Genomic DNA, 24,756 nt, shown 5'->3' with positions numbered 1-24,756 from the left:
ATTTTTTTTGCATAAGTTATTTTGTATAATCTCAAAAATAAGTTATTCCAAACAGACCCTAAATACCAAATTTTTTAATGGTTAAAAATAATATGCCTAATTTTGAAGATTTTAAATTTAAATTTATTTTAGATTTATATTTACAATAATACATCCTTAGGAATAATTATTTATACTTACAATGATATATCATAAGAAGTTGCAATCTAAATTAAACGTGCGTTGGAGTTACAATAATATTGAAAAAAATGGAGGGTATAATGTTGTACTTTGAGAAATATAGAAATGAAGATTTTTTATCTGGCATTAATATTGTCAAAAGTCTTGCATTTGATATATAGGTATAGAGTCGACACTTCCAAAAGCATTGTAGCTTTAGGAAAATTCAATTGATGAAAATGATAATGATGAGGAATACAATCATCCGGAGAATATTTTAGAGTCAATTATTTTTTTGTGGTTGATGAAATGACAGTAATTTCATTAAAAAAAATAGATTTTAGCAGTTGAATTCAATATTTTTTAAGAATTCAAATTAGGCCCAAATTTTATGTTTGTCCATAGGCCACCAAAATCATAGAAACGGACCTGTTAAAGAGTCTTTGATCGGTCCGTGTTCTTTTACAGGGGTTTGTTGTACGTGAATCAGGTCGTGTCGATAGTCAATTCACTCGTCGTTTTGAGTCCATGAGACCGGCTTTCCAGATTGATTGAATATCCTTATCATTGGTGGTTTGAATGCTGGACTTGAAAAAGTCGTTTTGCTTATAATTGTCATGGTTCGCTGCAGGGAGTTGATGGATCTTGGAGCGGTTTCATGTTGATATTGATCCATTCACCATATTTTAGACTTCTAATTAATGCTGCTAGGATTAACAAGTAATTAGATTTGTTAGTCTTCTTACCAAATTTAGTGTCAATCATCATTAACCCAACTAACAATCTGTGAAATCAGTTTTATTTAGTTCAGTTTAAAAAAAGAATTCAAAATCCGAGTGATTTAAGTGGTTTTTACCAAATCTAAATCTAATAGTAATATTTTTTTTCTTTCAAGAGGTGCAACACAAGAACTTCCCAGGAGATCACCCATCCTAGTACTACTCTCGCCCAAGCACGCTTAACTGCGGAGTTCTGATGGGATCCGGTGCATTAGTGCTGGTATGATCACACCTAATCTAATAGTAATATTTAATTTTGTACAATTTTTTTTTATTTCAAATTTTGTACAATTTTAATTAGACCAATTTGGATGTGAATACTCATATAATTATAATAATTCAACAATTTATTTTGTTCTGTGTCAAAAAAACTTTCATTTTGTCAAAAAAAAACTTCAACTTTCATTCAAAAGCAAATAATGCTTTTTAGCAAAGCCAAACTTCGTTATTTTACGTGGATAATTTTTTTTTAAAAAAAATAATAATAATAAGCTTTTTTTTAAAAAAATATAAATATAATTTTTTTAAAAATTTTGCGTGGATAAAAATAATAAGCTTATATTTTGGAGTTTTAAAATTTTAAAATATTTAAACCAATTTTGTTCAATTTTTAAAAATATATTTTACCCTCAAATATTATCTCCGTTAAGCAATAACATTATGTAGTTATTATCAAAAGAGTTAACTTGGATATTTTGAACTAGTTTTTTTTTTTATTTGTTAAGTAGCCAGTGGCTAGAAAATTCACCTTAAAGATAAATAAGTAGAGTGTCTCAGGTTCGAACCTGAACTCCTGCACATATAGTACGATGTCCCTACCAACTGAGCTAAGCTCACGGGAAGAGAACTAGTTCTACTTTTAAGTAATAAACTATTGAAAGTAGATTTTATTCATAGAGGACCTAATATATTTGAGTTAAAAGAAGTTGAAAAGAGTTAATCAAACAAAAAGTTAAAATATTTCTATAGAAAATACTAATATACCAATATTTGTCATATAAAAAAGAAAATGTTTATATTTGTTATATAAAAACGAAAATGTTCACTACTTAATTATTTAGATAGTTGACTTCTCCTTTTCTTTATTCAACGATCACAAAACTCCACTAGAATGTGGAAACCACTTAAAAATAACAAAAGACACCGACTACCAATTAATACAAATCTAATGTTAGAGATTCCCCTTTGAGCTTAAAAAAGTCTTAAACTACTCTTTCACTGAACCAAAACCCTTTGAACATGTCTCACACAAATTCTAATATCTACTACATATGCATATATTATATAACATAAATACACACCCATAATTTGCCAAATAGTAATTTGCCCCAACAAATTAATAAACATGACAAAGCCTTCGTACTTTCTCCAAAAACCTTCTCCCATAATTGTACAAAGACAAGAGAACAAGAAGATGATGTGCTTAGATGAGCAACTACAAAGGCAATTATCTAATATTTCATCAAATGAAGATTATCATGGCAACAAATTTGCTTCAATTCCATTTGTATGGGAATCTCAACCAGGTACACCTAAACATAGATCAAATGAAAAGTCTCTTCCTCCTCTTACTCCACCACCATCTTATTTCCAAAATGCAACCAAAAAACCTATCAAGTCCAAAAAGAGTTTGTTTATGCAAACAATTTTTCCGAAACGTACTACAAAAAAAGGTTCCGTTCTTAATCCACCCCTGACATCATCAAATTTTGTCTCTTATTCATCATCATCTTCGTCGTCATCTTTGTCATTGTCCTCTCCACGGCCAACATCATATTCGGTGCCATCTTCTCCGATGATACACTCGAGGAAGGAAGAAGAAGACGAAGATTTATACGATGTTAGTAGCTCTAATGTGTGTTTTGGCAATGTAAAATCACGAGGGAGTTATTCTTCCATGTTTAAGAAGGTATTGTTTGGTGATTTTATGTGATGTTTAGATCAAGCTACTTTTCTCTAATTGTTATGGTTAACTAATAATAAGCTATGATATAGCTAGAATTGGAAAGATTGTATATGTCAAACTTATTAATTAGTACACGCATCATATATATTTTTCAAACTTGTTTATGATAATTAGTTTGATTCTTTCTTTTTGAATCAATCCTAGCTAAAACCAAATAATAATATTGAAGGATTAAACTCACGCACTTTAAGTGTTGAGTAGTGGGAGATCATGAAAGATGATAGTTTTTTTTTTTTTGTCAATTAGTTTAATCATTAAATTCTCTTAAGGCGAATAAGTGGGAGATACCGAGCTTAAATCCCAACTCCTACAAATAAAATACAATATCTCTATCAATTGAGATATATTATTCCTGAGGACATGATAGTTCTCGTTTTCTTGTTAAAAAAAAATGATAGTTCTCGTTTTAAAACTTTAAATTGATATGCTACATTTATTGTAAGCTTTTATTTTTTTTGAATTATTTTTCCTATTTATCTGTCAATTTGAAAGCTAAATGTTATAATATATTATTTTCTTTTCAATTTTACTCTTAACTATTCATGATAGAGAAACGTTTTGGTGCAATGTAAAAATGAAGCGTCAAGAGAACAATTAAAATATGATTATAAATAAATATGATTTTGTACCCCGATAATAGATGGATTCCACTCTAAAAATTATGGTTTAACTACACATTTGGTCCCTTACGTTTATTTTAGGTTTTAATTTAATCCCTTACGTTTAAAAAGTATCAATTTGGTCCCTTACGTTTATTTTAAGTTTCAAGTTAGTCCTTTCTGTTAGTTTTGTCACTAACACCGTTTGAATAGTACACGTGTCAGCGTGTCCAAGTGCCACGTGTCAGTCCACGTATGCAAATTGACTGTCACATGTGACAAAATTGACGGAAAGGACCAACTTGAAACCTAAAATAAACGTAAGGGACCAAATTGATACTTTTTAAACGTAAGGAACCAAATTGAAACCTAAAATAAACGTAAGGGACCAAATGTATAGTTAAGCCAAAAATTATAGTATGGAAATAGTAGTAGAATTTGATCCATTCTTTTTTTTTTTTTTATTTGATAAAGAGTTTGATTTATTCTAATATCTAATTTCTCGATCGGACCGGTTCGACCGTCAATCCAATCCGATTTTTAAAATACTATATTAAACCTGTACATTCACCTTTTGGCTACGTACAAGAGTTAAAACGCTTTGATTTTTCACTCTCTGCATATGTAGTATAATTCATTTCTTGGCCAATAAGACTTCATAAAATCATCAAATTCAATCTTTTCTTTAATTTCTTGATCTCATCTTAAAATTGGAAAAGAAATAAAAACAAGTAAAATAATTCTAAAAACTAGATAAAAATATTAATTTATGAAATAGAAACACCACTAAAAAGTGTGTATAAGAATGTGACAATTTACACTTAGTTACTAAAATAGTCAATTAAAATTCATACATAAAATACTAATATTTAATCCTTATTGAAAGAGAATATGCACTTAGCGTAGATCCAGATGATTGATGGAAACATATCTCAAACTTCTCGCTCCCACCGGCCGATTGATGGAAATAGATTGACTACCAGAGATATTCGTTTCAAATAGTAGTGATAAGTCTTATCGAACGATTTCCTGCAATTCTTCCCAGTATGTCATGAGTAAAGAATCCAGCTACAACTCTCGATCTATGCAAAACGCACTGAGTTTATCAATAAGAAATGCTATTTGCTTTGTAAGAAGAATAAACCGATATGAAATGAAAGAGTTTCCGGGAATTGTCTTGATCGTCAGAGAAATGCCCAATCAATTGAATTCATACCCGGAAATCTCCTCCTTATACCTTATGCAGTGCCCTAGATTTAGCTGTTGTCAGAATTAGAAGCTCACATAGGGAAATTGGGAAAAGTGAAAGGAAACAACAAGCCCTAAACTAAATACCAACTAGCAGCTTATCAACCACCGAACACAGACTCATGTTGGCGATCCCACGGTCAAATAAGAGGAAGGTCATTCACAAAGATCCTAAACTGATTTACCTTAACAAGGTACCCTCAAACAATTTAACACAAACTGACTTGAGTAAGATCCTAAAAGATTATCAATGGTTCTTGGATCCAAGCTTATAAACCTAACTGGTTGTGAAGCTTACAAATTTGTTACACTCAAAGTACTCTACTGAATATGATCCTAGATTTCTAGAGAGCTTCAGAGTATCAGTGGAAAAGGAAGAGACAAAGATACAACCACTTAAAAGTGAGTTGTGTAGCAAAGTGGTCTCTTGAGATATTTGCTTTGTAGAAACTCAAAGGTTAGTTTGAGAAGAAAATAAAAACACTCAATATACCATAAGTATAGATGAGAATGAAGATCTTTGAGTGTAAATGTTTAAAGAAGAGTTTTATGACTTGTAGACAAAAACAAGTGATTAATGATTTGTAGCTTGAACTCTTGCTCTTCTTATGCAACAAACCATGCTATTTATAGATGGAGATGTCCTTCTGTAGTTTGAACATCAATTATAACCGTTGAGAGTATAGAAATAGTTGTTGTGAGAGAAACAAAACAGTCCATGTGAATCTGTCCTTTAGATGTTTCAGGAGATCATTCTTTCAATGGTCTCTGACTGTCACATTGTACTTGATGGCAGAAATATTCTTTAGCCAACTATCAATGAGTTGTTTCTAATCATATATCCGTTGCAAATATATTCCCCATGTGTGAAAATCAAATTGGAATGCCTTTGGATAAGATTGCCACATAAGTGCAAAAATCTGGGAGACCATTCTCCAGAATTCTGGAGATCATTCTCTGTACCGGTGTAGATAATACCCATGTGCTTAATGAGTTGTTGCAAGCTGTCTTTCAACTGTAAAACTCCAAGAGAAGCATAGAGTAGCTCTTGTTCATCAGTCCTTGCAAGTACACATGAATAGTAATTTAAGGACACCTTGCATGTGAGAATATAGAGACCCGTTATTATTTTTTGCATCTTTGACAACAAGTGAGCTTTTGCAAGATGTATGTACTTGTTGCTGCAATCTTGTTGGTCTAAATAACAACATCAGTTGTCCATGAGAGAATCATAAGCCTTGAAAAAAGATATATTCAAGTAACTCTTTGAATATAACAACAAGAGAATGTTCTCTAGACATAACTCATTTGTTACCTTAAATAACTTATTCCATTGTTATGATCCTTGATATAACTCTCATATAAAAGGTCATTCATGTCTTGTACCAAGTTGACTTATGAAAAGTGATTATCCCTAAACACGAAAACTTGGGAGAACGTCGTGAGAACGTTCTACTGACTTATAAATAATTCAACCTTTGAAATGATTTCTTCTTCAAAGTTGATTCTTGTAATTGTGCTGAACTTATATGAATGCTCTTGAGGGAAATAAACATGTTCATGACGAGAACATTGTTTCATAAGAGTTGATAATATTTCTTTTCTTTATGAGAAGATAATATCTTCTTTGGTCAATCAATTGTGAATTCTTTTTTTGTTACAAAACTTCTCACAATTCCTCTTTGATGTTTTGTTCAATGAGTATGTTTATGATTATTTAGTGGAGGCGTGAGTGTACTCATCATTGAGAATGATTAAAATTTTATGCATTGTGCATAAGCTCCTTTGAAAACCTTATGGAAGATCATTCTCAAACATTGTCATATTGACAAGCTTTGGTAGGATGATACTTTGAGTAGCTTTTGACGATCTTTCGTACATGCATCATTCCTTTTGACATTAATTGCAATTGTAATTCTTCAAAGCATGTAGTACAAAACTCAATGTTAGTTTTGTCACACAACATCAAATATATTCTTTTGTAGCTTGTGATGCAGGTTTTTCCATCTTGATTCTTCAACTACGATCCTTTTAATCTTCCTTAAATATTTAATTCCCATTGTAAACCTTGTGGTGAAGATGAAGACTATTAACCATGAAGTTCACTTTCTTGCTTGAACCTTCAATGAATCCTTGTATGATTCAAACAACAGTCTTTAAAAATCTTCATGAAGCTTGTGATACTACTATTGTAATTATCTGACGATACTCCAGTTCTTTCATTCTTAATTTGAGTAAATAAAGTGCACTTGTTGATGTGAGTGGCCTCTAGCTCGTCCACTTTTTGTCATTATCTGTTTTTGAACAAAAACTCAAGTGCAAACCATCAGTTGATCACCATTCATAAAACTTAACATTTATACCATAAGGTTTGTTGTCATTAAAACACATATCAAAAAGGATTTTGCTTCAACAAATTCAATTGAAAATAATTAGAAGTAGATCTTTCATTATATAATAAACTTGTAATACAAGAACAAGGAGGTATACTATAAACTCATGGTAATAAACTTGTCGTTCGTATTGTCGCACGAACAACCATATTCGCTTGATAGATTTTATCTCAAAGTCCAAAAGTAAAGATAAAATACATTTGATATTTCTAATAATAAAACTAAATTCAGACACACCGTCATATATACTATGAATTGCATCCACTACATTTTTTTAGTCGGCTTCGAAAATGACATTTCTAAAGCCTCTTTGACTGAATTCCTTGATAGCCTCTAGCACAGCTACTTCTTGTCCTTCTATGACAGCACATACCTTGAATCCAAGAGCTTGTTTACATTGCAAAATAGTCTCTAACCACCCCAAAATAGTCTCTAACGCACCCGACACTTGTTTTCCCAACCTCACTATGAATGGTTGTGTTTACATTGCACTTGTACCACACGAATTGCCACTCGACTGCTGCTGTTCGGTACTATTGCTGTTGTACGCACAACCTGCATTGTTTCCCATTCATGCCACACAGTTTTAAGGCCTAGTTGCTGGCCGGGTTCCCGCGCTTGATTCCACACAATATTATTCTGATTGTTCCATAGTACCCAAATCAACATAGCAAATTGTTCCACCTATTTTATCATATTTAGTTCTTTAACTAGCTAGTACCTCTGAGACACTAGTTAGCATTTTTCTTAACTAATTTTGCAGTGTGTTATATTGTGTGTTCCATACTAAATTCGTTGAGGGTGTTACCATATTATAATTATAACTATCATACACAGAATAACAATCTTCTACCAACGAATAATTTTATAGTAACACTAATTTTGCACTATACAATATTCGTCTTACAATAATGAAAAAGATCGTGGCAACGCCGAGACCCATGCATGTGCACGGGTATTATACTATAATCATATCAAAGTAGCATTTTTGTTTTTGACAAAAAGTAGCAAATTTTATTGATTTCCTTCGTTTGCGTAAATAATATTAAAATGATAGTAAAAAAATAATATTAAAAAGACAAAAAGGTAATATTTCTTAATATTTATCTCTTTTGACCCGTTTCTTAATTTTGAAATCATATTATTAATTGATTTTATAAAAAAAAAAAAAGGCATTTTAACAACTTCAACCATTTTTTTTTTCCTTTCACCATCAGTTTAATCTGATTCGGGATTCAATTATAATATCAAATGATTTCAGGCCCTCCCAATCGCAGTTGTGAAACATTCTTTTCATTCTGTTGAAGTCTTCTTAACACAAACACCCCCTCTAATTTTTTTTTGCATGACACTCACCTCCCCTCACATTGACACTGTTTAACTGTTAAGGAAAGAACATAAAATTTTGTTATTCGCTGTGATATTAAAAATACTAATTAATAAGAGACCTCGACAATTTTGATGCGATAACCAATTGACATGTTTTTCTGGTGGACTTTGTTAAAGTGGATATATTAAAAGTTTTCGATATCGACTTTTCATAATACCAACAATACCCTTTAATTCAATTTAAGAAAATTGGTTACCATACTATTCTGATAAACCATCACAAAACATTATGCGCTTCGCGGATCACACAAACTGTTTGGCAGCTAGTCATCATTATCATTATCATTATAAAAGAAAAACAAAGTTTCCTTAAAAAAAAAAAAGTTGAACTACTGCTTTTAGCGCGAGTTTATTTTTAATCTACTTTTTTTTTTATTAAGTACAGGGCTAAAGCCCATTTTTATTATACTGTTTTCTTTTTTTTTTGTTTTAATTTTTAATCTACCTTTAGCTTACAATAGCTTACAATTTAATCTACTTTTAGTTTTTGTTATAATTTTATAGGAGAAAAATGGTTTGACTAATTCAATAAATGATTGCATCAAGCTTGGGCCGTGTGATTCTATGCATTGGTGTTCCTTTTACTGTTGCATCATATGGACGATCCAATGCCAAGTGTAAGAAAAATTATCTTTACACCCCAAAATTCTTTTTTTTTTTTTTCCTTTAGAATTATTTGAAATCTCGTTGAGAGTGACTCAAAACTCTTGATTGACATGATTACCGGAAACTGCAATATTGGAGGGGTGACTCCAATTTTGACTTTGGATTGGCAGGTCCAAGTTCGTCATACATGACGGGAGGGAAACAGAAGTGCTGACTGGCTTGCTAATTATAGCATTTCAATGAGTTCTTTTAGTTGTTCGATAGTGAAGTCTCCTCCGAGTCAACTCCGTAGTTTGCTTTTTGATGATTTATCTGGGGCTTGTATGGCTAAAAATGTTAGGCTAGCTCTTTAGCTTTGTTTTTTGTTGGGCTTAGGCCCTCTTTTGTACCAAGAAAAAAGAAAGAATTATTTGAAATCTAATTTTCTAAGTAAATTTTGTTAAAAAAAATTCAGATTCTAGAATCCCATTATTTTAATATTCTTAATGGGGTTAAAAATATATTTGCTGCATCGTAAAATGTTTATTAAATTATTGAATTTTCTGACATGTATATTGTTAATTATCGGTGACTGCTCGATTGCAAGATTAGACGATCTTGATTTAAGCTTAGCATTTTAAAAATTATGAAATCTACTTTTGAACCATCATATCAAGAAAAGACCATTAATATCCTGACTGTATGAATACGGAAAAATGCGATAACAGGGGATTTAGTTTCACAAACAGAACCTGACTTAAGAAGAGAAGCTCATTGATTATTAGAAGTATTTAACTCCAAATACAATTTGAAAATAGTAGCTTCATTAAAATCTCTCAAAGACCTAATACAGAGGCCCTCCTCCTTAATAGGAATGCAAACTTTGCGCAATGCCACGGTGCAAATTTTACATTGATTCACGTCTCTCACCCAAATAAAAATTCTTATCCATTTGTCAAAAAAAATTATGAGAGACAAACCAAAAAAATATAAGGAAGTTGTATATCAACATTCCATGAATAACACTTTTCACAAGCTGCACTCTACCAACAATAAATAATAACGACACTCTCTAAAACCGACTCTTCTTCCAACCAAGGATCATCCCAAAAAAGAGAATGATCCCCATCACCCACTCGCCTAAATAAAATATTCTCAAATCATCCCGCAAAACAATTAAACACCCCAGCGCCTAATTATGTTTTTCCACCACTCTGATGCCTATCTCCCACCTTCACTAATCTCCCATAATAATCTCCCCACAGCCTTCCGTCCTCACTTTCAAATACCATTTGCCCAAAACACAATATTAAAATCTCTCATCCTCCTAATTCCCAAATTTCCAAGACTTTGATCTAAGTAAATTGTTAACCCATTTAATCTAGTGAACCTTTTGAGCCCCTTTTGAGCCTCCCCATCCCCACCCCACAAAAAAGATTTTAAAAGAGATTTAATAATACCTTAGGGAGCCTTAAAAAGGAAATAAAATAAATCGAAAGAAATGACAAGCTAAGCAACTTTTAGAAGAACCAAGCGACCACCCATTGATAGATTATGACATTTCCAAGCTAACAACCGAGATTTAATTTTCTCAATAATCTCTAAAAAGAAAGTTTTCTAGAATTACCTCCAACAAACAACCCAAGATAAGCAAACATAACCTTTCCAATCTTGAAATGTAAAACATTTGACGCCTCCATTAACCAAGATTCCGACACATGCACTCCAACCAACAAATTTTTGTCAAAGTTAACTTTTAATACTGACATCATTTCAAATAACAACAAGATGAATTTGATAGCTCAAATATTCTACTAACTCTTTTATGCTACAATTAGAGTATCGTTGACAAACTGAAGATGAGATATCTTAAAAGACAAATCTTCCCCAATCGAAAAACCAGAAAAAAGGTCAGCCTACATAGAAGCCTTAACCATAACACTCAATCCTTCTGCCGCAATAAGAAATAGAAAAGGCGAGAAAGGATCGTCTTGCCTCACACCCTCTCAAATTGAAATTCATCGGTTAGGCACCCATTAACTAAAGCCGGTGTTGAGGTTGTCCGAACATTTTGCAGGGATATCACACTATTTGTGCAGGAATCGATGTTCGAATCACGGACAATACACTTATTCACTTTAAGGTGAATTTTTTTTAGCCACTCAATTACTTGATAAAAAAATATATATAAAGTTGTTACCAAGCCTTAATTAATTGTTCTTGTTGGAGAGAAGTAAGTTAGGTAATTTTAATTCCGTGTCTACTATGCAAAGATGTCGATTGAAGTTAACTATCATTCATTAGTGTCTAAAATTATCTTGCTATTTTTAATCTACCCCCTCAATTATAACCTGTTTCCATTAAGGGAAAACAAAATTAGTCAATAATCATTAAGAATTGCAAAATCTAAGTGGCCCCTAGCTCGTATATACATTTATAGCTACTACTTGAAAACTTGAGACTAATACAAAGGCATCCAATAAATGGAGCCATATATGATATACCACTTTGCAGCCCATAGCATTTTCTCAAATAATACTCAAAGAAAACTAATCTGATCAACATATAATTTGACATTGATGTTTGTTGTTTTTTCTAAAGTCAATTGTCATTTTTCCATAAACACTAACACGTGTGCAAGTCATTGACAAAGTGAACTTTCTCTCTCTTTAAAATGGCTATAATACAACCTAATCTTTTGTTTTAATATCCTCTGTATATTTTTTATAATATACTCCCTCTCCTATTTAATATAAGAAATATTTTATTTTTTATTTTATAGAATAATTGATGTATTTAGTTCATATCATGCATAGATTAGATACATATCATTCAATATATTTTCAAAATAAGTTTCTTTTTTCATAAAAAATAATAATAATTTTTTATATTAAAAATTAACTAGAGAGAGTATATATTTGTGATCTATTAAACTATGATTAATAAATTTCAATTAAAAAAAAAAAATTAGAAAAACTTGAATTATAATTTTAAATGGAATAATTTTTTATCAGATTTTATTTATCTTTAAATTTTCATAACTCACTATTAGAGTTAAGAAAAATATATATACATATGAAAACTTTAATTTCCTAATAGTTCCAATTTTCTTCTTTTCTTACTTATAAAGATCATTGACCTACTTTTCTATTAACCTTGCCTTATAAGAACTTGTTTCATTCTTTTAAGTTTTCTCTTGTTTTGTGTCTGCATCAGCATCTAAATCAATATTTTCTATCTTCTCAACAACCACTTAATTAGATAAAACAATCACCAAGCATGTTTGGATGTCCTCCAGAGACAGGTAAATATTATTAGCAAACAAACATAATCTCCTAATTTCCTTTTCATTTCTTAGATGAAATATATATGATTTTCTATGTTCTTGGTCTCAATCGATTACTCGTGTAAACACGTGCTTTTTCCACAGCAGGAAATCCTGATCCCATGAAATAGATTTAGTTAAGGACAAGAGTACTATTTAACTTTTTTTCTTTTCTTTCTTTTTGTCAAAGAAAGACTAGATGAAATAGCAAAAATCAATTCAGAGGGAGAAACATCATCTCAAATGGGAAGGAAGCATTTTCATGGCCAAGTTATTGGAACAACCTTAAACACAGTAACTCCTTGTGCTGCATGTAAGCTATTGAGAAGAAGGTGTGCTGAGGAATGCCCTTTCTCTCCTTACTTTTCACCACATGAGCCTCATAAATTTGCAGCTGTTCATAAAGTGTTTGGTGCAAGCAATGTCTCCAAATTGCTATTGGTTTGTTCCTAATTCATACCTCAAATTAGTTACTTTTATTTTTTCTTCAATATGACTAACAAATAATTATCTAATTTAATTTTGATAAACTTTTGGTGTAAAAATTTACACCGCAAACAAATCATAATCGATCATGTTTTTTTAACCTTCTGGTTTTTACAGAAAGTGGCTCTAGTAATCTGAAATTTAGCTGAGGGGTAATTAGTAAAGTTTGACTAAAGATTTTTCAAACAATTTTAGTTTTTTTTTTTTTTTACAATGGATCAGATGATCGAACTCATGACCTTATGCATACTACATAAACTCTTCACTACTAGACCAAATCTAGCAATTTTTTTAATGAAATGACGATAAAGATTTGTTGGCATGACTTGACTATGTAAAATATATTTACATGATATGGTGTATAAATTAAATTTCATAAGTAATAACTACTGTTAATTTGTTGTCAAATTTAAATTTTTTATATTTATTTTTAGGAGGTACCTGAAGGACAAAGAGCAGATGCAGCAAATAGTATGGTTTATGAAGCAAATTTAAGGTTAAGAGATCCTGTTTATGGATGCATGGGTGCAATATCAACATTACAACAACAAGTTCAATCTTTACAAGCAGAACTTCATGCAATTAGAGCTGAAATACTAAAATATAAATATAGAGAAGCAGCTTCTTTTATTTCTTCTCAACAAGTATCAATCCCTACAAATGCAAACTCACAAGGTCTTTCTCAACCTCTTGTTCTTCCTACTTTAGATCCTCCATCTCCTTCTCTTCCTCCACCACAAAAAGTATTAGCTTCTCAATCCATTATCCTTTCGTCGTTGTCTTCGTCTTCGGGTTCCTCTGTCTACACTACATCTAAGAGTACAATGAGTCATGGATCTATTTCTAGTGAAAATATTCCATATTTTATTTAGGTTTATTTGAGTATTATTATTCATTTTATGTAGGAATAATATTATGCTTAATTTCTTAGAAGAATTGTTGTATAACTTGAACCATCTTTTTGGTCATTTTTCTTTTTCTTCTCTTTTGTTCAGTTGAAAGTTTATTGAGAAGGGAAAGAAATTAGTCCTACTACATTGATATGCTTTTTAGTAGTATATTTTGTACTACTTTTATACTATTTCAATTTTACCTGATTTGTCTTTATTTGTAAGAATAATAATGCATTTTGAATAGCATAACTTTTTTTTTTTTTGATAAGCTTGAATAGCATAACTTCATTTATTTTCAATTATGCAAGATTTATGTTATGCAACTTCAAAAGGTTCTTTAAAGGGTGGGTTTTGTTATAAAGAAAGATTTAGCAGCGTAATTTATTATCTGTCTACCTTTCGTTCATGTGTAATTATTTTATTTATATATATATATATATATATATATATATATATATATATATATATATATATATAACACAAAGGATTTTCTTTAAAAAAATAATTGAAGTTGTGAAACATCAGAAGTCTTGTTATCAAAGTCTTGTTAACAAAAGGATTTTATTTAAATTTGCAGTTGTAGTGATGAGACATATTTTTTATAAAAAAAAAACATGTTGAAATCTACATAAAATACGCCATGGATTCGAAAACGGATCTGAATTTCTGAAATTATTTATAGTTGATTTTATTAATATGAGCCGTCAATTATAAATAAACTATCAGGATTCAGACAGTGTGGAATTATATGTTTTTGTCACAGCAAATAATCACAATCCATTCGAAAACCAACCCTAATTAAAAATGAGGCATCCATCGCTAAGCTTCTTGATAGAGTACTTTTTTTATTGTGGTCCAAAGTGATTTAAGATATTACAAAAAATACACAAAATGGAAAGAAAAAAAAACTAAGGTAAAAAAGTCAACTGAAAAATCTAGAAATTGGTAAAAGAAGGTAGCTAGGAAGATCATAAATAAAAATAGTACTCCATGAGAAACGCATACAATGAGGAAGTACGATTTTATTATAGATATTGGCACAGAAGATCACATGAATAAAGTGATGAACAATTAACCATTGCACGTGGAGGGAATATTAATCTCAATTTGACTGAAACTTATATATTTGAGTTAATGAGTCTGTGCCAGCTGAAATATATATTTGAAGACAAAGTACGGTTGCATTGACGTGTAGATGTAGTTTCTGTTCCCTTGTGATTATAGTATATGTTCATACTTAGATCTAACTTATTTCAATCCTTAATATTAATTGCATGTTCATGATCAAATGTGGCTGATCTAGTTTCAATTGTGGTTACATTGAAATCGAAGCAAAAATTTCAAAAAAAAAAAAAAAAGATTTTGTTTTTAAGTGCATATTTCATATCATGATTAATTTTGATCAAATTGATGCCAAACATACAAGTGGAGAACTTTTTTTTTAAATAAATGAATTCTTACTTTATTTCCAAAAATTAATGCTCTGTTTGTCTGTCGAAACATATACTCCCTCCGTCCCGATTTATAAGGGAAAAAAGGCACTTTTTTTTGTCCCAAATTATAAGGGAAAAAACTCAAATTTGACCAATTTAATTTTAAACTTCCAGAAATACCCCTAATTATATTTTCCAAAACAATTAGTACGTAATTAATAGGATTGTAGTGCTACGTACTCCCTTCTTGGTAATGGTATTGTAGTGCTACGTACTCCCTTCTTGGTAATGGTATTGTAGTGCTACGTACTCCCTTCTTGGTAATTAATAGGATTGTAGTGCTACAGTACCAATGTTGGAGTATAATTAGGGTGAGTCACTTTTTTGCAATTGTCAATAATGGTAATGGTATTGAACAAAGTAACTTCCCTTCTTGGTACTGCTGAAGTTCTTGGTATTGAAATCTTAAAGAAGAATAGTGATATGACAATCCTATATAAAGATTGTTTTTTGTCCATCACTTTCACCCTCAATACTCTTGTTCATTTTTCCTCTGTTACAAATAATAATGGCAGCAACTCAATCTTATTTTGATGGACCCTCATTTGATTTGGGAATTGAAGAAGCAGCAAAGGAATTGTCACTTCTCATTGTTAAAAAAAAATTACAAGGTGAAATTGAAGGTGAAACAAATGCAAACAAAGAGAAACATGGTGGTTGTTTGCAAATTGTTGAACCCTATAATAGAGGGTTTTTGGATCTCAACCGAAAGGTTGTCGATTTGAACAAGTTTCCAGATGATGGGTTGAACTTTGGATTTGAGAATGAAGAATTGAACAAAGAGGTTCATAATATGCTGAAGATTTTTGTAGACTCTTCCTACTAAATGAATTTTGTGGGTTTTATTTTCTCTGTTCTTAAAAATTAAAGAGGGTTTTGTTGGTTTTATTTTCTTTCTATCTTAGTTTCGTGAGTTTTGTGTGTTTTATGGAGTACTAATCCCTTGTATCAAGTTATTTCTAATATGATCTATGAAATCATTATTATTAACTTTAATCTTTTCTTTTTATTCATTTCTTTTTATTCATTAGATTGGTGTGAAAAAGTCATTGAAATATTGAATCAAAACATAAAACAAAATGAAGATGTTAAATCCCACACAAAATGTCGATGACATACATTGAGTTTTCAAAGACACTAACAAGAATAACAATTTCTTAAACATTAAAAAAAAAAAACTCAGAGATCGGGACAAAAATTCTCCAAAAACACAGAGGCAACACATTATCATCGATCGATGTTTCGGTACCTGCATAAGAAAAAAAGTTTGTAACCAATGAGTTCATAATCTTTGCAATGAGACAAAAAAAAGAGCATATTTTTGTTTTAAAGGTTCATATACCTTTGCAGCAACGCGAAGTTGCAAAAACTCCATAAAAGGGCATTCACTGTGTTCATACAGATGGGTTGATACCTTTGCAACAACACAAATAAGAAGACAAGATTAGAATACTCCATAAATTTGCAGCAAGACAAATGCAAACAGGGAATACTAATGATTTAATACCTTGACCAACATTGTCTAAATAAGCACAAGTTTGTTGAACTAATTCCAAATCACATTTTAGGTGACAGGGCAGTTTGCCTTGATTTATCAGCACATCTTTCTTCATATGGGGAGTTTTGTACTGATTAGATCCTTTGATCTTCATTATCACAATCATAGACGCTTGGAGTGTGAGAAAAACTTTGTTAGAATCTATACTTGAATAATTATCAAAGGCTTGTTGCACAACCTGAATAAGCTCATTCACTGATCTAGCCACTTCCGTCTGTTGCAATGATTGAATAGCACTAAACAACCCCAAGTCTAAAACATTTAAATCAGGAGAGTTAGGCGGTTGACATATTAAACGAATGTCAAAGCCACCTTCAGCAGCTGCTCTACAAAATAGTGGGTCATTTATAGGTACATGACACGGTGCATTATCTTGTTGTATGTAAATTGTTTCCCGTATACTATCACGCGGCCATTTTTCTTTAATCGCCGGTAAAATCTTGTTTATGAGAAAGTTCCGACTAACTTCTTTAGTTATAGAAGTTATTGGTTTTGTAACAAGTGTCCCAGCTGGTCTATTCACACTTGACCTTATTGCAGGCTCTTCAACAACTAGAGGCCACATGCCAATTTTTCCTGAAAACGTCTCATTATTATCATCATCAAACCTAGGTCTTGCCATAGCAACTAAAAACATAACCTTAGTAATGTAGTTTTTGTTTTTGCACGTACGGTATGGATCATCCTCATTTGCTAAAAGATAATATTTCTTGTTTTTTTGGGTCATATTAAACCATTTTTCATCTATATGAATAACATTATACATTGACTTAAATTGTGGATCATGAAGAATGGTATTTTCATCAAGCATGGACAAACAAAACCTAAGACGGCTTATCTTATTATCGTCCTTCAAATATGGTTTTAAGGGACTTGAATGCCGACGCAAAATCCCTTCTTTTTTCAACTGCAACAACCTATTTTTGTTAACATTTAAGGCACGTCCTAGAGATCTATAAGTACCGCGCTTATTTAACTCAACATCACGCACCTTTTCAATATCTATCTCAATTCTTTTGCGACCAACATTTTTTGTTTTTTTATGAAGAGCATCGCCGCTTTGACGCATTTGCATCCAAATCCGATAAATCACATTTTGAGAGACCGAATAATATAAAGCCAACCTTGCGACAGTCCCGCGTATCAGCTTACCATTATGACTCTCATTTATCAGTACCTGAGAAATGGCATCTCGGTTGATATTGCTCAAGAATACACGTTTTTTTTTAGATTGTCCTGTCTCATATGAACCAATATAGAACACATTAGAACACACAAATAAAGCATGAAACCAAATAAAACCACTTCAATGAGACACGTATAGGCAGAGCTCTAAGTAAAATGACACATGTTGGAGTATGAATAAAAGGGACAACATCCTCATACAAATGACACAATACATAATAAGAATAAAAACAAAACATAATAACAATAATACCTTCTGTGGTTATTGTCTCAGTATATTCCTCTTCAACCCCTTCATCATTTGGATCATGTTCAGCTTCTGAAATTGTAGTATCTTCATCACTCATCTCTGTCTCCAAGTTTCCCATGTCTCCTCCTTCACTATTTGGATCATATTGGGCTTCTACGATTGTTGTACCATCTGCTATGTTTTGATTAATTTCAGAAGCATTTGGTACTGTATTGTGAATAACTTCAGAAGCAATTGTTATTGTATTGTCAACAACTTCAAAATCATTGAAAGGGATATTTAAATCAATATCTAAAGGCATGTTTAAATCAATTTCTAAAGGCATGTTTGTTGAGTTTCATATAATGCAGTCCTATTTGCAATTTATAGGCTTGTTTGTTTTAAATCAATGAAATTTTTTAAACATGGCGCCACAAAATTGTTTTCCCACCTATGAGGAGAAGTTGAAGAGTTACTAAAACAAAATTGGTGTTTTTTATAGTACGATACAGTATGCACTTAGGAAATAGTAGTAGGTTATTAAATTGTTTTGCTTTTTGATGGAGTAAGTTAATAAGGGTACTTTTGGAAACAAAATTATGTTTTTGATAGATTTTAGAATATTAAATGAATTTCTTAATAAGTGTGTTTTTTTTTTTTCCCTTATAAATCGGGACGGAGGGAGTACTTTAGAGTTTATAGCAAACTAGTAATAGACTTGTACTATCGTAGGGTCGTAACGTTACGACGATATATTTTTAAGTTATAATTTGGTAATCAAAATTGGAAACAAATGTTTTTAAAATTCAGATGTAGTTAATAAGTATTTAGAATTTTGTTGGAAATATGCTGACAAATATATTTTTTGCAAAGTGTTAATTATGAATTTTGATTAGTTTTGTTGGTGTTTTTGTATGTTGGCCCCATTTTGCTAAAACAAATATACTAGCAAGATGTTGGACTTAATGCTTAACCATTGAATACAACATCCAGTATGCGATGCTTTCGCGTTTTTAATCTCGTGTGGCATTCTATTTATGGAATCTCGCCTTTTTACTTGTGCACCAGGCAGTGAGCCTTTCCTAATGTTTTAGAAGGCGGTCGTGACCTAGTTTGGTTTCAGAATGCATCAACTATTTTAGAAAACAAAACATTTGATTCAAGAATATTCCTTGATGGTTCTTTCGGACCTGCTGCGTTTTTTGAAGCTCAATTCAAGATCTAGCTCGTGCTAGCTCAGGCTTTTTAAAGGAGGACTGAAACCTTGTGCAAATAACCGAAACTATTGTTCATCAAGATGTAGTCTTTAGGGTTTCGTGTCTTGTAGCCATTCTCTAGGAGAGTTGAGTATTGTACTTGGAGGAAGCTTGTAAGCAACTCCAAATTGTGAACTTAGTCAAGGGTGTTGGCTAGGTATTAGTTTTATGGGAGTGTGTCTCCTTACAGATTGTTATCGATTGTAAACACAAGTTGTGTTGATTGAGGGAAGTGAGCGGAGGTTCTCATATCTAGGAGTTCCTAGGTAGAATTTGCACGGGTAGTGTCTAGGTGATAAGTCATAAACGGGGCGTTTATTGAGGGCTTTGAACTGGAACTATTATAGTGGATTTCCTTCCTGGATTGGTATCCTCCCGATTAGGTGACGTTCTGCACCGAACTGGGTTAACAACTCAACTGGAATTTATCATGTAAAGATAGTTAATTTGGAATTTATATAAGTTAGAACTTATCTCGTATAAAACAAGTTTTGTGAAATTTTTATAATTTAGAAATTGTCTCACATATGATAATTAGTTTAAAATCTTTATAAGTTAGAATTTGTCCCGTATATGATAATTAATTTGAAATTTATATAAGTTAGAACTTATCCCGTATAAAAGTTTTTTTTTTTTTAAATTTTTATAATTTAGAACTTGTCTCACGTTTGATAATTTTTATTCTCCCAATTTTTATAATTTTTTATAGAAGTTAATGAAAAATAAGTGATGAGGGGGAAAAAATTTGAATTTGAAATTTGTTGAGACATTGAGAGAAGTGAAAAGATGTCACATGTATTTGTAGCTTAGATGACTTAGTTTTATTCAAACTGAAAAAGACATAAATGACTTAGTGACTTGGTTAGAATGGAAAATATGGTTTGATAAAACACTTTTCCACTCACAAATGCCCCAAATGGCTCATATGGCTTGGTTTCATTTGAAAAGGAGTGTACTTTAAATTCAACCATCAAATTTTTGGACATCAATTATCCTCATTTGAGACACATGGCAGCCCCTTAAACAATGGTAGTTTAGACTTATTCAAAACAGTTAACTTTCTTATATAGATTAGATAATTTATATAAATCGATCTGCTTGGTGGAACTTTTTCTCATGAAATTTTTTTTTTACTAATTTGTAATTTTTTCTTATAAATTATTTTAAGTAGCATTTGAATTTATAACTTTTTTTTTTTCCATCTTACGGTATGGGTTTGAGGTTATCATTTTTATCCCTGCTCAAATTTGGGATGAATTTAGGGAAACCCGAACTTTATGGATTTGGATTTGGGGAGGGCAAAATCCGTCCCCTCCCCGCCCCATTGTCATGCTTAATCTTATCGATCATTTTGTATCTTATTGAGGAAAATAAAAACTACACATAAAGATAACTAGACTAAAAAAAAAGAAATATTTCACTTCAAATTCATGAGCTAGATAGCCAGTCACCCGTTAATTTTATCGATCCTTTCATTTGCTATATTAACTAACTCATAGATGTATGTAATTTATCGAGGCGTGGGCCTGCTCCTCAATTTCCATTGTTGGTTAATTGCGGTTTTCAATTACATGAACTTCTCCAAGATCTGTTGGGTCACTCGTTATTGGGTCATCCACGATACTCCCTCCGTCCCGATTTATAAGGGAAAAAAAAAAACACACTTATTAAGAAATTCATTTAATATTCTAAAATCTATCAAAAACATAATTTTGTTTCCAAAAGTACCCTTATTAACTTACTCCATCAAAAAGCAAAACAATTTAATAACCTACTACTATTTCCTAAGTGCATACTGTATCGTACTATAAAAAACACCAATTTTGTTTTAGTAACTCTTCAACTTCTCCTCATAGGTGGGAAAACAATTTTGTGGCGCCATGTTTAAAAAATTTCATTGATTTAAAACAAACAAGCCTATAAATTGCAAATAGGACTGCATTATATGAAACTCAACAAACATGCCTTTAGAAATTGATTTAAACATGCCTTTAGATATTGATTTAAATATCCCTTTCAATGATTTTGAAGTTGTTGACAATACAATAACAATTGCTTCTGAAGTTATTCACAATACAGTACCAAATGCTTCTGAAATTAATCAAAACATAGCAGATGGTACAACAATCGTAGAAGCCCAATATGATCCAAATAGTGAAGGAGGAGACATGGGAAACTTGGAGACAGAGATGAGTGATGAAGATACTACAATTTCAGAAGCTGAACATGATCCAAATGATGAAGGGGTTGAAGAGGAATATACTGAGACAATAACCACAGAAGGTATTATTGTTATTATGTTTTGTTTTTATTCTTATTATGTATTGTGTCATTTGTATGAGGATGTTGTCCCTTTTATTCATACTCCAACATGTGTCATTTTACTTAGAGCTCTGCCTATACGTGTCTCATTGAAGTGGTTTTATTTGGTTTCATGCTTTATTTGTGTGTTCTAATGTGTTCTATATTGGTTCATATGAGACAGGACAATCTAAAAAAAAACGTGTATTCTTGAGCAATATCAACCGAGATGCCATTTCTCAGGTACTGATAAATGAGAGTCATAATGGTAAGCTGATACGCGGGACTGTCGCAAGGTTGGCTTTATATTATTCGGTCTCTCAAAATGTGATTTATCGGATTTGGATGCAAATGCGTCAAAGCGGCGATGCTCTTCATAAAAAAACAAAAAATGTTGGTCGCAAAAGAATTGAGATAGATATTGAAAAGGTGCGTGATGTTGAGTTAAATAAGCGCGGTACTTATAGATCTCTAGGACGTGCCTTAAATGTTAACAAAAATAGGTTGTTGCAGTTGAAAAAAGAAGGGATTTTGCGTCGGCATTCAAGTCCCTTAAAACCATATTTGAAGGACGATAATAAGATAAGCCGTCTTAGGTTTTGTTTGTCCATGCTTGATGAAAATACCATTCTTCATGATCCACAATTTAAGTCAATGTATAATGTTATTCATATAGATGAAAAATGGTTTAATATGACCCAAAAAAACAAGAAATATTATCTTTTAGCAAATGAGGATGATCCATACCGTACGTGCAAAAACAAAAACTACATTACTAAGGTTATGTTTTTAGTTGCTATGGCAAGACCTAGGTTTGATGATGATAATAATGAGACGTTTTCAGGAAAAATTGGCATGTGGCCTCTAGTTGTTGAAGAGCCTGCAATAAGGTCAAGTGTGAATAGACCAGCTGGGACACTTGTTACAAAACCAATAACTTCTATAACTAAAGAAGTTAGTCGGAACTTTCTCATAAACAAGATTTTACCGGCGATTAAAGAAAAATGGCCGCGTGATAGTATACGGGAAACAATTTACATACAACAAGATAATGCACCGTGTCATGTACCTATAAATGACCCACTATTTTGTAGAGCAGCTGCTGAAGGTGGCTTTGACATTCGTTTAATATGTCAACCGCCTAACTCTCCTGATTTAAATGTTTTAGACTTGGGGTTGTTTAGTGCTATTCAATCATTGCAACAGACGGAAGTGGCTAGATCAGTGAATGAGCTTATTCAGGTTGTGCAACAAGCCTTTGATAATTATTCAAGTATAGATTCTAACAAAGTTTTTCTCACACTCCAAGCGTCTATGATTGTGATAATGAAGATCAAAGGATCTAATCAGTACAAAACTCCCCATATGAAGAAAGATGTGCTGATAAATCAAGGCAAACTGCCCTGTCACCTAAAATGTGATTTGGAATTAGTTCAACAAACTTGTGCTTATTTAGACAATGTTGGTCAAGGTATTAAATCATTAGTATTCCCTGTTTGCATTTGTCTTGCTGCAAATTTATGGAGTATTCTAATCTTGTCTTCTTATTTGTGTTGTTGCAAAGGTATCAACCCATCTGTATGAACACAGTGAATGCCCTTTTATGGAGTTTTTGCAACTTCGCGTTGCTGCAAAGGTATATGAACCTTTAAAACAAAAATATGCTCTTTTTTTTGTCTCATTGCAAAGATTATGAACTCATTGGTTACAAACTTTTTTTCTTATGCAGGTACCGAAACATCGATCGATGATAATGTGTTGCCTCTGTGTTTTTGGAGAATTTTTGTCCCGATCTCTGAGTTTTTTTTTTTTAATGTTTAAGAAATTGTTATTCTTGTTAGTGTCTTTGAAAACTCAATGTATGTCATCGACATTTTGTGTGGGATTTAACATCTTCATTTTGTTTTATGTTTTGATTCAATATTTCAATGACTTTTTCACACCAATCTAATGAATAAAAAGAAATGAATAAAAAGAAAAGATTAAAGTTAATAATAATGATTTCATAGATCATATTAGAAATAACTTGATACAAGGGATTAGTACTCCATAAAACACACAAAACTCACGAAACTAAGATAGAAAGAAAATAAAACCAACAAAACCCTCTTTAATTTTTAAGAACAGAGAAAATAAAACCCACAAAATTCATTTAGTAGGAAGAGTCTACAAAAATCTTCAGCATATTATGAACCTCTTTGTTCAATTCTTCATTCTCAAATCCAAAGTTCAACCCATCATCTGGAAACTTGTTCAAATCGACAACCTTTCGGTTGAGATCCAAAAACCCTCTATTATAGGGTTCAACAATTTGCAAACAACCACCATGTTTCTCTTTGTTTGCATTTGTTTCACCTTCAATTTCACCTTGTAATTTTTTTTTAACAATGAGAAGTGACAATTCCTTTGCTGCTTCTTCAATTCCCAAATCAAATGAGGGTCCATCAAAATAAGATTGAGTTGCTGCCATTATTATTTGTAACAGAGGAAAAATGAACAAGAGTATTGAGGGTGAAAGTGATGGACAAAAAACAATCTTTATATAGGATTGTCATATCACTATTCTTCTTTAAGATTTCAATACCAAGAACTTCAGCAGTACCAAGAAGGGAAGTTACTTTGTTCAATACCATTACCATTATTGACAATTGCAAAAAAGTGACTCACCCTAATTATACTCCAACATTGGTACTGTAGCACTACAATCCTATTAATTACCAAGAAGGGAGTACGTAGCACTACAATACCATTACCAAGAAGGGAGTACGTAGCACTACAATCCTATTAATTACGTACTAATTGTTTTGGAAAATATAATTAGGGGTATTTCTGGAAGTTTAAAATTAAATTGGTCAAATTTGAGTTTTTTCCCTTATAATTTGGGACAAAAAAAAGTGCTTTTTTCCCTTATA

The 24,756-nt window shown here is 31.7% G+C and overlaps 4 protein-coding genes and 1 non-coding gene across 7 annotated transcripts; 3 read left to right on the top strand and 2 right to left on the bottom strand.

Annotated features, from left to right (window-relative positions):
* Positions 1–1,053: 1,053 nt before the first annotated feature.
* Positions 1,054–1,172, bottom strand: LOC123882504. The gene has a single exon (XR_006799834.1). It is a non-coding gene; the product is annotated as a 5S ribosomal RNA (ribosomal RNA).
* A 974-nt stretch (positions 1,173–2,146) lies between these two features.
* LOC123923707 lies at positions 2,147–3,000 on the top strand. The gene has a single exon (XM_045976423.1). The coding sequence runs from the start codon at positions 2,284–2,286 to the stop codon at positions 2,869–2,871; it is 588 nt and encodes a 195-aa protein (XP_045832379.1). The 5' UTR covers positions 2,147–2,283; the 3' UTR covers positions 2,872–3,000.
* A 9,212-nt stretch (positions 3,001–12,212) lies between these two features.
* LOC123882494 (LOB domain-containing protein 13-like) lies at positions 12,213–14,065 on the top strand. Of its 3 annotated transcripts, none has more exons than XM_045931362.1 (3): positions 12,213–12,422; positions 12,638–12,884; positions 13,364–14,065. In XM_045931362.1, exons 1-3 carry the CDS (start codon positions 12,406–12,408, stop codon positions 13,799–13,801), a joined length of 702 nt encoding a protein of 233 aa, XP_045787318.1. In that variant the 5' UTR covers positions 12,213–12,405; the 3' UTR covers positions 13,802–14,065. The 3 variants fall into 3 exon arrangements, with proteins under 3 accessions (XP_045787318.1, XP_045787317.1, XP_045787319.1); XM_045931361.1 differs by having other exon boundaries at positions 12,237–12,422; positions 12,634–12,884; XM_045931363.1 differs by having other exon boundaries at positions 12,237–12,422; positions 12,552–12,884.
* Positions 14,066–16,709: 2,644 nt separating this feature from the next.
* Positions 16,710–18,724, bottom strand: LOC123922494. The gene is made up of 2 exons (XM_045975210.1): positions 18,312–18,724; positions 16,710–18,109 (listed from the first exon to the last, which is right to left on the bottom strand). Exons 1-2 carry the CDS (start codon positions 18,631–18,633, stop codon positions 16,710–16,712), a joined length of 1,722 nt encoding a protein of 573 aa, XP_045831166.1. The 5' UTR covers positions 18,634–18,724.
* Positions 18,725–21,413: 2,689 nt separating this feature from the next.
* Positions 21,414–23,428, top strand: LOC123922493. The gene is made up of 2 exons (XM_045975209.1): positions 21,414–21,826; positions 22,029–23,428. Exons 1-2 carry the CDS (start codon positions 21,505–21,507, stop codon positions 23,426–23,428), a joined length of 1,722 nt encoding a protein of 573 aa, XP_045831165.1. The 5' UTR covers positions 21,414–21,504.
* Positions 23,429–24,756: the final 1,328 nt, after the last annotated feature.

Source organism: Trifolium pratense, linkage group LG4 (assembly GCF_020283565.1).
Source record: "Trifolium pratense cultivar HEN17-A07 linkage group LG4, ARS_RC_1.1, whole genome shotgun sequence".
Taxonomy (NCBI): Eukaryota; Viridiplantae; Streptophyta; class Magnoliopsida; order Fabales; family Fabaceae; genus Trifolium; species Trifolium pratense.
The sequence above is the reverse complement of the archived record's forward strand: the minus strand, read 5'-3'. Positions and strand labels throughout refer to the sequence as shown.